Below are 13,698 nucleotides of genomic sequence, written 5' to 3' on the forward strand. Positions count from 1 at the left end.
TTGGGTTTAAATTTTTCCCTCGTATACCTTCAGTGAAAAGCTGTAAAGAATCTATATGATTCTGTCAGACAGAGTGGGATGACTGATGCTGAACCTTAAAGCTGTTTAAGGGGAAATAAAAGGGGGTGTCAGATGTTAAGGAGTCAAAGATTTAAATGCAGAGGTTTTTACTTGTTATGGTGTAATTTCCCTCAGTGGTAACACTACACTTACTAAAATCATTCTGCCACCATTCTTCATTGCAGTAAATGAGTCTCACCTTCGCGGTGTGTTTGTGGCTCTAATCAGACTTTTGGACCGGCCAGTAATTGGACCTGTTACCCTCCTCTGTCTTCGCAGTTTAGCCCCAAGCTACTGCCTGTCTTCAGTGATACACGGAGGGGAGTGAGGGCAGCAGGACCACAATACCCACTAAGGGACGAGCTGTCAGAAGCCCTGAAACACTATCCTCTCTCAGACCAAAGCGCTGGGTGTTTTTAGCTGTATTGTATCACTGGGATTCTACATGCAGGTCATTTGGGGAAAGTTTTTCCAAGAAATTACTTCATCTATTAAAGGGCAGAAGTCAGAGTAATGCTCAGTGAAGTTCATGTTATGCAGCTTTAGCTCCCAGAGTGGAGAACGCTATCTAGCCTTATTGCTAGTAATGATACTGCCCTCAAGTGGATGCTGCAGCTATTAGGACTGCATGTCACAGGCAGAAATACAGTGACAGTAAAAGAGGTCATAAAAACTTTCTAAATGTTCTTGGCCACCTTAGTTATGGTAGCTGGTGTGACTCTAACAACTCTTTCCAGTTCTCTTGGCTCGGGCTCTGCGCCAAGCTTTTCCATAAGCTGTTTTTCAGTTAGGACCCAGCGCTCTTGGCATTTCATGAAGGGAACAGAAGTGGAAGCCCTCGGCGGCGGTGGCAGCAGCAGCAGCAGCAGCAGTCCTCAGGGCTGGGGATCGCGGGGGAATGACAGAGGCATACAAATTGTCACCGTTAAAGGTCCTAATTGCCTGAAACCTTTAAGCTTCAAAGCAGGCTCTTCTTGTGTGGCAGAAGTGCTGCTGCGCGTTCCTCTCCGATGGAAAGGTTGATTGCATCTGTGGCATTTAAGAGTAGAGAGAGAGAGTTTGAGGATTGCTTATTGTGTGGTCCGCTGATGCTTCCCTCCCCCGTCCCCCCTCTTTGCTCCACGTTTCAAAGACCTGTCGCCTCACGGCTTGTCAAAATCCTCCCTTTAAACAGTAAGCAAAAATAGAAGCTAATGATTGAAGTTCCATTCCATAAACTTGTGGTCACAGTTTGGAATAACAAGACTGCTGCATGTGTTTGTGCGTTGGTACACATGGGAGTGATTGAGAGCATTTTGCTTGCAGTTACTGCCCAGTCAAATGATTATATATTGCATTGTTTATGCATTAAAACAATGCTGTCACTTAATTTCATAATACAACTTGTCTCTTGGACTATAATCCGGGTTCTTGGTGTATGAAGTAAAAATAAAAACTTGAACAGCCCTAAAGTCCCCAAACCCTTCTCCAACTATGACTCGTACCCAGTGGTATTTTCCCCTTGATACCAGTTCATTTATTGTTTTCTAGCAGTCTCTATTTTTAAATGTGAAATCTGTCAAGAGAAACGATATAAATGCCATCCAGGCCACCAAGGGATTGGATGTGTCATGTAATCGATGTAGCAGAGGCTCAGCTGTCGGTGGAAAAAAAGTGTTGTGTTTCAAAATGTAAATGTGTCGCTTTCCCATTTAACATGGCGTACATTGCCGGTGATAGTCCTTCCACTAATGTGAATAAATGATGATTCTTTTGGCTTGGAAACCCTTTAAGTGAAGATTTGTGGCAGTTAATCATTATGAAGTGGAAAGTGAGGTCCCCTTATGTCTTATAATAGTAAAGTGAATCTCATAAAAACGGGCACTTTTAGAATAGAATAAAATAAAATACCCTCCTGCGACTGCACTCAGGCTTTGGCACATGGAGAACTTTCTGTCTCTGGAACATATGAAGATTAAATCCACACTGTAAACAGGTGAGGAGCGCCTATTAGCTCAAATAGCTCCATCAATCAGACTAATCTGCTTGTGGTTTCCATCTCAAAGGCTCAGTTACGCCTTTGCTTCAGGTTTTTATCTCATGTCTGTCCAAACACCCACAACTCCAGCTCTGTTTGTCTCAGCACTGCCACGGTGAGAAATATTCAGCCCCGAGCGCTCCCTAACTGGTTTCTCCATCTCCATATTCTGCTGGAAGAGACACTGGGACAGAGACAGTGGAAACACTGGAGGATATAGGCTGTGGTGATGATGATGAAGATCTGGAGACATGCAAATCCCTCCAGGATCACATTCCAGGGTCCACATGTTTGAGTGTGAACACACGATGAAGTGTCTGTCTTTTGTATGCGTGCATTGTAGAAACAGAATCAGAGTAGAGAGGACATTGAAGTGTTTGCTGTGGTTATTTGACTAGTCCAAAACAAAATGGCGTTTATTTTTAGTTATACTGGCGACAACACGTCAGTGGGATCGTAAAGTGTGTCACACTCACCACTTTAAGAACTCTGTTTAGGCCTGACACCTGTTTTCCTTATTAAACACAAGGAGGTAAAAGAGAGGAGAAGTCACGGTGTCATATTGTGTCATATCATTGGGGTCTAACACCTTTGCAGTAAAATCTGGTCTGCACTTTCTGAAAGGCTCAATAGCTGTTGCACTATCATAGAACAAGGAGATGATTCATTTGTTTACTGAGGCATCTGCAGTCCGAAATATATTCTGTGATTACTGAAAAGATCCTGAACAGAAGACCACAAACACATGCTATCTATATAAATCATTCTATTGTATATCGGCTGCCATCCATTTGAATGTACCCAAAAAGTTCTGTCAGGTCCGGTGCACCCAAGAAGGCTAAAAAGAGCACACCCAAAAAGCATCTGAGTGGACACCATCCCTTTATTCATAGTGCCGTCTGCTGTAACCCTCCAACATCACAGCTCCGCTCACATTTCACACATCTCATACCCCATAGCTCCCGTGGAGTCAAAAAGCGTGTCCCAGCCTTGAATTAGAGATGCACAATTTTGAATTTTGTTGCCAATGTCCGATATGTCTATATACAATAACTTATTTGGCCATTAACCAATACCGATATTGATATATCCACTTTTTTCCCCGGCTAATTTTGAAATTAACATCATACTTTTCGTGATGGTCCCACCAGCAGATGGAGACATGAAATCGAATGCTTTTCAATGTTTGTAATATGAATTCATTGTGACAAATACGAAAAAGCATGTTGGCAGATTCTGTTATCAATATCAGAATCTGCCAACATGCTATATACTGGGTAGTAAAACCCCCTTTAGCATTGCTAACTATGTTACCACTATAAGCAGTGGTAACATAGTTAATTGATTCTGTTCAGTTCAGTGATGGCTCTTGGATACCAGCTGTATTCACCAAATGAGTGGCACCGCTAGCTAGCTAACATTAGCTCTCTTGCGGTGATGCACCATGCAGAGTGGCCAAGAAACCATTGGAGACCAGAGGTTGGGCAGTGGGCACAATGTTTCCACGCGTTAACATGGCAGGCTGTCTGTCTGTCAGCAAAGCCAACAGAAACTGAAATGAAAGGTGAAACATTTACATGACGAAACATTAAAATTTCACCACCTCTATACGGACAGCACTTTGACATGTAGTGCTAAAGCTCACTGAGTCAAAGGAGTACCGACTAAAAGAAAAGGTTTCTTCTATTTTACTTTGTTTTGTTTTTTTTCTTGAAAAGTAACCAGTTAGTTACTGGTTAATGGGTGACGGCCTTTGGAAAGCAAAATTAACCGAAACTGACGTCCATAGTTCCAACAATCACCAACTCAGTTTAGTCAAAATAAAACCTTAATTCACTGAGTCAGATGTGAATCTACATGCTGTTTGATCATTACTACAAAACCTCACCCCAATGAGTTCGCAACTTGCTGCAAGTCGGTTTGTTTTATGGAAGTTCGCCCGCTACCAGCGGTTGCAGTGGCAAAGGTACACATGGAAATGGCCGCCACTGCTATGTTGATTTCAGGAAGAATGTCCACTCTACTCTCATTCTATTTCTATGGCGTGCATGCTCTCTTATGTGTCCAACACATGTATCCCCTCTCATGGATGTTTGTGTGCCCAAAACAATGAGCCAACGAGCTGCTCATTAGTGAGCCGCTTTATTCCTCCTGGATGGTCCTCAGTGGAAAGAGGAGACACGAGCTGAACGCAGCACCACCCCCGCCAACGGCAGCAAAGCCCGGGTCAGGAGAGGTACCAGCTCTTGTCTGTCAAGGCTTACTGGAGAGATATCTCTCCTGAGTGGCAATCAATCACATGTTCCTCAGACTGAAGTCATATAGATTTCAGCCTGAAAGCACTTAGATATGCAAATGTCTGCGCAGCTTCAGAGTTTGTTGCTGCTGAGTAATTCTACCCCTTTGTCGTGCTTTTTTCTCGACCACATTTGAAGCCTGAGTGGCAGTTGTGACTACTTAAAGCTGTGCCACGAGTCAATGAAGAGCTCAAGTCGTATTTGTGTTCCACTGTGCAAGCAACTACTTGATTTAATAATGCTGTTTTATGAAGCATGATTCATATTTCAAAGGCTGCATATCTGGAGTGGAAATAATTCAGCGCGAGGGCTTAGACGGGCTTAAAACTTTGATCCTCCTTGGTGATCTCGATTTGCTTTTTCTTATTTTCTTGTGTGCAAACGTAAGTGTTTTTTTTTCTGCCTCTAAGAAAACAGACCTCTAAAATAGAGTCATTAGCTGTGGTTTGATGGCTGTAGCTGTCTTCAATATGCCCAAGACACCCGGCGTTGTCGTGACTTTCCCATCGTCCTTGTCGATGCACTTGGGTGGTAATCGACCGAGGATCGTGCTCGTCACATTTATCCTCCCCCGTGGCCTTTTAGCTCCTCCGAAACACATGTAACATCTCAAATACTTTCCGTGTGAACATGCAATTGCTTTTAGATAACAGTCAGAGGAATGCTTTAATCTGATGCTTATGATGTAAACAATGAAAAGATGCAATTAAATTTTACTAGCACGCTTTGAGCTCCTGACTGATCACTGATGAACCTTTGCATATTCCCAAGGATATGTGGAGAACGTAGTGCTATCAGCTGCTCTCTATTGACTGCTTACAGATGTACTGGCCCGTGTCCTCACCGCCTCGTACTTGTGATTAAGCCACAGAACAATGACTTGGGTGCATTGTAAAGAAAAACAGGAAAGCCTCACTGTTTGTCTTTCACCCCGTTTCCTTTGATCCTTCAAAGATTTGGCCAGTTGTAAATCTAAAAGCATATTAAGAAAAGATTGTAGAAGCTGACACAGAATGCCTCTGGAGTTCATTCAAAGCTATCATATTTTGATTCCATCAGTTTTTTTTTTTGTGTGTTGCTTTAATCAATGAGGAGGCTGGAGTCACTGAGCTGTACTCCAGTTCCCCCTTCAGTCGGTTTGGTGTGGAAAATCCATGTCATCTGACTCCCCCCTCTGCTGGTTCTGATTAGGGAGGAGTGCTCCGGGAGTTCTGGATCCCGAGTCTCTCGCTTCCATTAACCACGGTCAGGCCCGATTCCACGCTCATCGCTCTCACACCTCGTCACATTCCCATCCAGTTCCTGCACAGACTGGCTGTGAGGAGCTGGCCGGTGGAATAAAGCTTTAAGATGGAGGAAGCACAAAGTGAGAAAAAGCTCATTGATCATGCAAAATGTGTTAAACTGTTGACACATAGTTGTGATGAAAATGCATTTGGAAGCCGTATCTGAAGCTACGTTGAATGGGATGTTCCAGATCACAAATCACTGCTATTTGTCATTTCAGTGGGATATATTTTTAATATATTTTATGTTCCTCTCTGTGGACGTTAGGACATTAAAAGCTTTGTGAAAAGCTCTCCTAAATTATTTTATTTCCTGCTAAGCAAACCTGCCTTCTGAGAGCTGGCCAATGAAACTGGTTTGGACCCAGAAGAGAAAGGGTCAGATTGGTTGGTAAAATAAAACAAGTCAGATCCAATCCTGTTTTAAAGGATAATTCCAATTTATTACAACTTGGATCCAGTTTTTGTAGGTTTTAGGCATCGTTTTTGTCTTTGTTTTGACACCATTGTACTCGCCAAGGTGAAAGGCCTTTTTCACAGCAGACGTTTTGATGTCTCAAAGCAGAAAAACCACAAGTTAAGAAAGGATTCATTTCAGTCAGGTGGTGCAGTTCCAGGCCCCTGGTGTTGTTCATCCTGGCTCACTGTCATGGCTCACTGGAGCACCCAAATGGAACAGAGCCATCGTTGATATCATTAGTTACACCTGTGCTTTTCCTGCTGTGATATGTCAAAGTTACGGCTGAGATTTGAGAGCACGGCAACATGGGTAACGAGTCTGACTGGGCCAGACAAACAAACAGAGAACATCCATCACAGTTCACAGTGCGACTTCCTGCATCAACTTGGACTCATCGCACTTACCATAGTTACACGTGTAGTTCTAGTTTACTGTGCAGTGTTATGGATGCTGTCGAGTTTCTATCCCGGTCCTGCTTTTAACAGGATTTGGGGAGGTCTAGAATCCAGCGAATGGTAACGCAAGATAGCTTCACATTGTCCAAACACCTCAGTCTGTCCTCACCTTTTGAAAATAAGAAATCCAGAAATATGTAAGCCAAAGTTAGCAGCCAAACAAGATTATGTTAGAATGAAATAACGTTCTGATCTTACATTTTGGCCCGAGACATGTAGCTGTAGGGGCCGAACACATGCCACGTCTTTAACCGGCTGGAAAACGCGAAGTGGGGCACTGAGTGCAACTCTTGTACCTCTTCTGTGCCAGCTTTCAAGAGCGCGAACGCAGGCTGCGTCAACAAGCACCGTATGATAGCCTATTTACATGAAATCCTGAGTGCAGAGCTGATGGTGTGTAGGCCTAAAATGTCATCTGCGAGACAGATGTAAAGCTCTAGCAGCCCAACAACTTGTTCTCCATATTTGCCGCAGACTGATATTTACAGATGAAGGAAAGATGTCTGTCGGCTGTGATTGGTTGGTCCTTGTCACATGACATGCACTGCAGCGTGTCGTTGAAATCTGTTTATCTTTTGGTGCAGCTGCCACACCCTGAAAAATTGGCGCTGGGGAATGTATGCGCACCATGACGGCATCGCTCTGCCATTTTAACGCGCCTGCTGTGTGTCTACGGGACAGTGTGGATCTTTTAAAGCTGATTTATATGAGGTTCTTATCCATACTTTATGTATTACTGACAGTAGATGGTGGCCGGCACACCCAAAGTTTGGAGAAGCAGGCAGGAGTACTAACACGACTGTGGACGGGGCAGTAGCAAAATGTACTTTAGCCACCCAAAACATCAGTATCGATTCAATTTACGCTATATTTAGAATATTTTCACTGCTTTACCTCACTGTCGGACAGTGATTTCCAGTGGGAGGCTCGAGCAGTTGCATCAGTCTCTTTAACACCAGACTCCTTTGAGAAAAACTGTACTTTAACATCACTGAACACAGGAGCTGCTGGTCGACCACTGCCTCGATTAATTAGTTTGTTTGTGTTATTGTGTGACTTTGGTGTTAAAAAAGGGTTAGTTCAGATTCACCAAAGTCACACAACAATGCACACTAAGTAACTGATCGAGGCAGTGGTTGACCAGAAGCTCCTGTGTTCTGCGGGATGAAATTACTGTTTTTGTCAATGGAGTCTGGTGGCTTTGACGAGAGAATAGATGGGGAACTGTCAGAACTTACAGAGTACACTTAAACTTATATTGATTTTTGCAGGTGGCTAAAACACATTTTGTTGTTGACCCGTCCACAGCAGTACATCGCTTAGTTTCTGTGGCAGCTCTCGTGTCTGCTTCACCAAATAGGGGGCATGCAGACTGCCATCTACTGTACTGACTTTGGATAAGTACCTCGTACATAACCATCAAATGCATATATATGGCTCTTTAACAGGATTTTCTTTTTAAAACAAGTCAGCTTGAAACTTTAATGAGTCAGCTGGAAACAGCTTTTTCATCCAACTCATGGAGCTAACATAGCTTAATTCACTGGCAGCTTTAACTGATGAGATCTCTCAGTGGTAGTTGTCATTTCAGGCGGCAAAATCAACTTCAGTTGGCTAGAAAAGAGAAGTCTGCTTTTGTCTTCCTCTGTGTGATGCCAAGGGCCCATTGTTTGAAAAGTTTTTATGACTTTCATTCGTAAATCTGACACTGTTATTGTAAACTGCATCACGTGCTGTACAAGAACCAAGCGACAACCTCTGAGGCTGAAAACTGAAGCTAAGCAGAAATGCAAAAAGCTGCAGTTTATCGGATGGCCACATGAGGCTGGCTCTAAAACAGAGTAAATCCCCAAAGACCGCTATGTTAAAATGCCAAACTTCACAGCAGAAATAAACTCGTTTACAGCCTGGTGCAAAAAACAGTTTTGGTCTCCAGCTAATTTCAACATTCATGACAACTGTACAGGGGGTGAATTTTTTTTTTTTTTTCCCCATAACTCACCCGATTACATTTCATTTAGGCCCAAAGTTACGCACATATAAGAGCAGGGCTGCTTATCGTCTCGGCCAAATATGGTCACCTCTGGCTCCAAAAATCCTACATGGAGATGGCCGAAATGCCAAACAAGAGGCTTCAAAATAGCAGTCCACAAACCAATGGGTGCCATCACGGAAACTACGTCCATTATTTACACATTTTATGGCAAGAAGTAAAAGCTTGACTGGTGTAGTAACAGTAACTAAAGTGGACCTAACAAACAATCAGTTACTAAAGTTATTATAGCCAAAAGAATTTAAGACCAAATCTTTGAAAATAAAATCCAAGATGTAAAAAAAAACCCAGACTCCTTTAACCTAACATACAAGTGTATCATTGTAGGTACTGCAATGTGGAGTTAATGTATGTGAAACCAAAATCTATCCCAGGCCTCTTTTCTTTCTTCTCTGTGATCCTACATCTTTTTTTTGTGTTCTCAGTGGTTTATACTGTATCTTTAAAAGTTTCAAGAAATGAAAATCTTTCTTATATTTTCTCCCTCATGCATGCTGCTACATCAAACGCTCTGTCAAAAGCCTTGTTAAAGTCCCCGATCCATTTATGAAAAAGTCCAGGTAGAGCATGAAGCATAAATCTGTGTGAGGAACAAGCCGCTGGTTTAAACAAAGCAAGGCTGCTGTGAAGTGCAGTGCCTTTGAAAGATGGAAAACAGGTCGTTCTCAGGCCTCATCAAGAAACTAAATCAAAGAAGGGAGTCGCTGTAGCCTAAGGAACACAGTCAGGGGAGTGAAAACCATTAAAAGTGAATTGTGCAGGCGGTCTGCAGAGAAAAAAAAGAAGAAGAAAGAGATACAGAAGAGAGGAATCACCAAAGCAACTCAACCACAACAGTGGAGTTCACATTTAAAAGAAACAGACTGAGTGAATGTATAGGGCTCCTTTTGTCTTGTGTGGTTTAGTGTGAATCTGTACAATATCATGCACCATAAATCCTAATTGCTTCACAGGCTTCAGAGAATTTGACATTAACACAAATTTGTAAAAAAAGAAAGAAAGTTAATTACATGTCGTTTTTTTTCTTCCCCCTACTTTGGAAAATTGCTTCAGCCTGTTGATTTGAACATAAAATAACACGAGTCACGAAAAATCCTCCACCAGATTTTGTGATTCTTACACTCAAATTAACTGTGGTGAATTCGGTGGGTGCTGAGCTTATTTGACCTTAAAACTGACTCAAACAGGATTTTTCTCTCATGAGGAGCATCGCTGTGGGAACGTCGGAATCCTGGATATTTTTAAAAGTGTCGTCATTTCTAAGGAAAATGGCAGCTGATGCTAAATTTGAAACCCTGCCGACTTCCTTTGTGCTGTTTGTCAGAGATGTTCATGCAGCTCAGAGTGAAGCCAAACCACCAGTGGTGGAAAGTAACCAAGTACATTTACTCAACTACTGTACATAAGGACAGTTTGAGGTGCTTGTACTTTACTGGAATATTTACATTTTCTGCTGCTTCATACTTCTGCTCCACCTCAGAGGGACATATTGTACTTTTTATTCAGCTACATTTATCTGATAACTTCAGCTACTATGCAGATTCAAATTATTAATACAAAATCCAAATTAACTCAGAAATTATGATGTATTGTTACAGCTGAAAGGGTCATTCATTCATTCATTCATTCATTTCAATAACTGCTTATCCTGTTGGGGGTCGCAGGGGGCTGGAGCCTATCCCAGCTGACACTAGGCGAGAGGCAGGGTTCACCCTGGACAGGTCACCAGACTATCACAGGGCTGACACATAGAGACAGACAACCATTCACACTCACATTCACACCTACGGACAATTTAGAGTCACCAACTAACCTGCATGTCTTTGGACTGTGGGAGGAAGCTGGAGCACCTGGAGGAAACCCATGCTGACACGGGGAGAACATGCAAACTCTGCACAGAAGGGCCCCCCCACCCTGGGTTTGAACCAGGAACCCTCTTGCTGTGAGGTGACAACCACTGCATATTTGGGTTAGGGTTAAAAAAACACATATTTTTCCTCTTACCTGTAGTGCTCATTATCAGTCTGAATTGTTTTGGTGTGAGGTGCTGAGTGTTGGAGATATTTGCTGTAGAGATGCCTTCCAATATACAGGGTTCCCATGGTCATGGAAAACCTGGAGAAGTCATGGAATTTCACAGTCACACGGTCACGCTGTCCAAGCCCGGAAAGGTCGTGAAACTAGTAAAAATCATTAAAAGTGTAGGAAAATTGTTACAATAATCATCCATGGATAACTTTCCACATAATGTAACATAAGGGCAAATACATTTTCTGTAGCTGTGGACGTCACATAGCTCTAAAATGATGAGTAACGGTGTTTTGTTTACCATCACTTAGGTTTCGTCATTTTCCTCTGGGTTCTTCCTATGTGCCAGCTAGCTGAAATTCTGTTTGAAGGGAGTTTGAATCTGATATGTTCGGAAAAACATGGGGCAAATGGGGCGAAAAATCTTTATTGTAGGTCCTAGAAAAGTCATGGAAAGCTTGGATTTTTTTCTCCATTAATAATGGATGGATGGAACAGGGTCAGTTATGCAGCAGTAATATGTGTGACAAGTCAAATGTGCATTTGTAATGTTGGGTATTATGATTCCACAAAATTTGGTTCAGTTGTTATTACCTGACACGCTTAGGCCTGCCAGGTGGAAGGTTTGATACCCAGTTTTCGTACCCTGCGTGGGAGAGGGGCTGGAGTTTGTGTGGTTGTGTATGACGGAGGATTTTGTTTTTGCCACTTGTCATCATGAGAGGAATAAATGTAGATCACCTCCAGAGGTGTCCACGTCCTGGGCCTCTTTAAAGTCACCCCCACCTTTACCAGCTGCACCATTAAAGTGATGAACACATTAATGCTTCATTTATTCTGAAATTGCCTTCTGCAAAATGAATACTTTTACTTGTTATACTTCTACTTCAGTTATGGTTTGAATGCAGGACGTGTAATTTGGACTTGTAACAGAGTATTTAGTAAAAGTACTACTTCCTCCACTGCAAACCATCGATGTTGTAACTCCTTCCTCACAGGCTTGTCTTACTCTTGCCATTACTACAAGCGGAACAACATGGTTCAACTTTGTTTCCCGCCAGTTTGAACTGGTTGCTAACGCTAACTGGATGCTGCTGGCAGTCCCGCTGGTGTACAAACATTTGCATGACTCAGACGGAGTCGTGACTAGTGGGAGAAAAGATAAATGTGAACAAATGTGAATCTGCGTGGGGATGTCTTAGTTTGTTATTGCAGGGTTTTCTACTACTGAGCTCACGTAATGAGTGTCTGTCTGTAATTTTGTGTTGTTTAACGAATGACCTCTCCTCCTCCGCCTCCCCCTCTCGTTCTCAGGACACCGAGCGTTGGGAGAAGTCAATGTTGAGGGTTGCTGAGATCACGTCAGCCCTGATCCGGGAGAGGAGCCCCGCCTTGGTGGGACAGCTTCTGCAGGCATGAAGTGAGGCAGCACCAACAGAAAATCCCCTCAGTGACTCATGAGCATGACCAACTCTTTATCAATCACAGCAGACTCCCACAATTACATTCTGCACTTCCATAAAATGTGGGGACTTTCAAGAGAGCAACTTAAAAAAAAAAAATCGCTAAAAGCATGGGTCAAGCTCCAAAATCCAGAATCCTACACTTCCCAAAATGCAACTCAGTATTGTCCTTCACTGAATTTTCCCTGCCTGGTAAACATCTACATCTTTCAAACTCATCAGCCCGTATTTACTCCATTTTGATGCAGGCTTTCTGCTAGAAATTCAGACATGGCAGTGAAAGTCAAAAGATGGTACCAACAGTATTGTTCCACTCTGTCCTGTTTTATCGTATTCCCTCTGTTGAGGCCCCATATCTGCGATCATGTCACTGATGGAGAGTTTTATGAAATGTTAAAACTGAAAAGAAAATATTGACTGAACACATTTTAAAGCTGCTACATGTTTGTTTTGTTGTTTGTTGGTTTTTCCCATCAAATTAGTGCCACTTTCTTGCTTTGAAGATGCATGAATGCCCACTGCAACACATAGTGGCTTTAAATGTCTATAAAAATTAGACCATCGTTGAGAAAATTGTTCTTCCCTACTGCACTCAAGACAGTTGTTTTACAATCTCAAAAAGGGGACAAGTTAGTTTGTACAGATCACAGCGAGCTGACCTGAACACATACATGTTAATTGACATTTTAATTGATTGTGTTTGGAGCGTAATTAATGACAGTTAAACTACTGTTTTGTGTCATAACCACTGGATACAGTTGACTGGAACACTAATATGTAATCAGAAGGTGCTTCTATTTTTGTACTCATAAAAACTGCTCATGTGGCATAATAAAGTTTTTTTTTTATATTCTACTGTACGAGCGCTAAATTCAGAAAATGTTCTTTTGAGTTTATTTCTGCGAACACTTTGTGCACACTGAGGTGTGTTGGAAGAAACTGCTCCTGAAGTTTAGTTGCAGCTGTGGTTGTGTGTCTGTGACCTTGTGCATCAGAGACACTCTGAAGCTGCTCAGCACTGAGGAGGCTCCTGTTTCCTGCAGTGAGCCAGCTCTAATGCCACCACAGCTTGCGGCGATTTTACTGCACAGAGGCCGATGATGGGGAGAGAAAGAGATGACATCACCCAGGTAGATGCATGTTACGCTTTTATTACATAGAGGGTCACTGAAGGTCGTCACGAGGAGGGTTCATGGAGAGAGTTTAACGCTCCTCTCTGTGAAGGTGGAAAAAGATTCCCACTTTTTGATTTGTTGGACATCTCTGGTTATGTTAGTTTGTCTATCAAACATTGTGTTTTAACTTACACATTTCTTTTGCTGTTCCCAGAAACTTGAAATTAGGACTCAGACCAGCTGATAAATGTCTCAAAGGTCCACTTTGTAGGGTTTAAGGGGATATATTGGCAGAAATGGAATATAATATAATAAGTATGTTTTCTTTAGTCTACAATCACCTGAAAATAAGTGTTATTGTTACCTTAGATTGAGCCATTTACATTTAAATATGGAGCAGGTCCCCGTCCACAGAGATAGCCATGTTTGTACTGTAGCCCAGAATGGACAAACTAAATACTGGG

General features: G+C 42.4%; 1 protein-coding gene across 1 annotated transcript in view; it reads left to right on the forward strand.

Annotated features, from left to right (window-relative positions):
• Positions 1-12,976, forward strand: part of crppa (CDP-L-ribitol pyrophosphorylase A) — a 70,811-nt gene extending 57,835 nt beyond the window's left edge. The window contains exon 10 of the mRNA XM_049583340.1: positions 11,971-12,976. Within this exon, the coding sequence (XP_049439297.1) occupies positions 11,971-12,075 (105 nt within the window). The 3' untranslated portion in view covers positions 12,076-12,976. The remainder of the gene's footprint in view (positions 1-11,970) is intronic.
• Positions 12,977-13,698: the final 722 nt, after the last annotated feature.

The sequence above is a fragment of the Epinephelus fuscoguttatus genome, linkage group LG8 (assembly GCF_011397635.1).
Source record: "Epinephelus fuscoguttatus linkage group LG8, E.fuscoguttatus.final_Chr_v1".
Classification (NCBI taxonomy): domain Eukaryota; kingdom Metazoa; phylum Chordata; class Actinopteri; order Perciformes; family Serranidae; genus Epinephelus; species Epinephelus fuscoguttatus.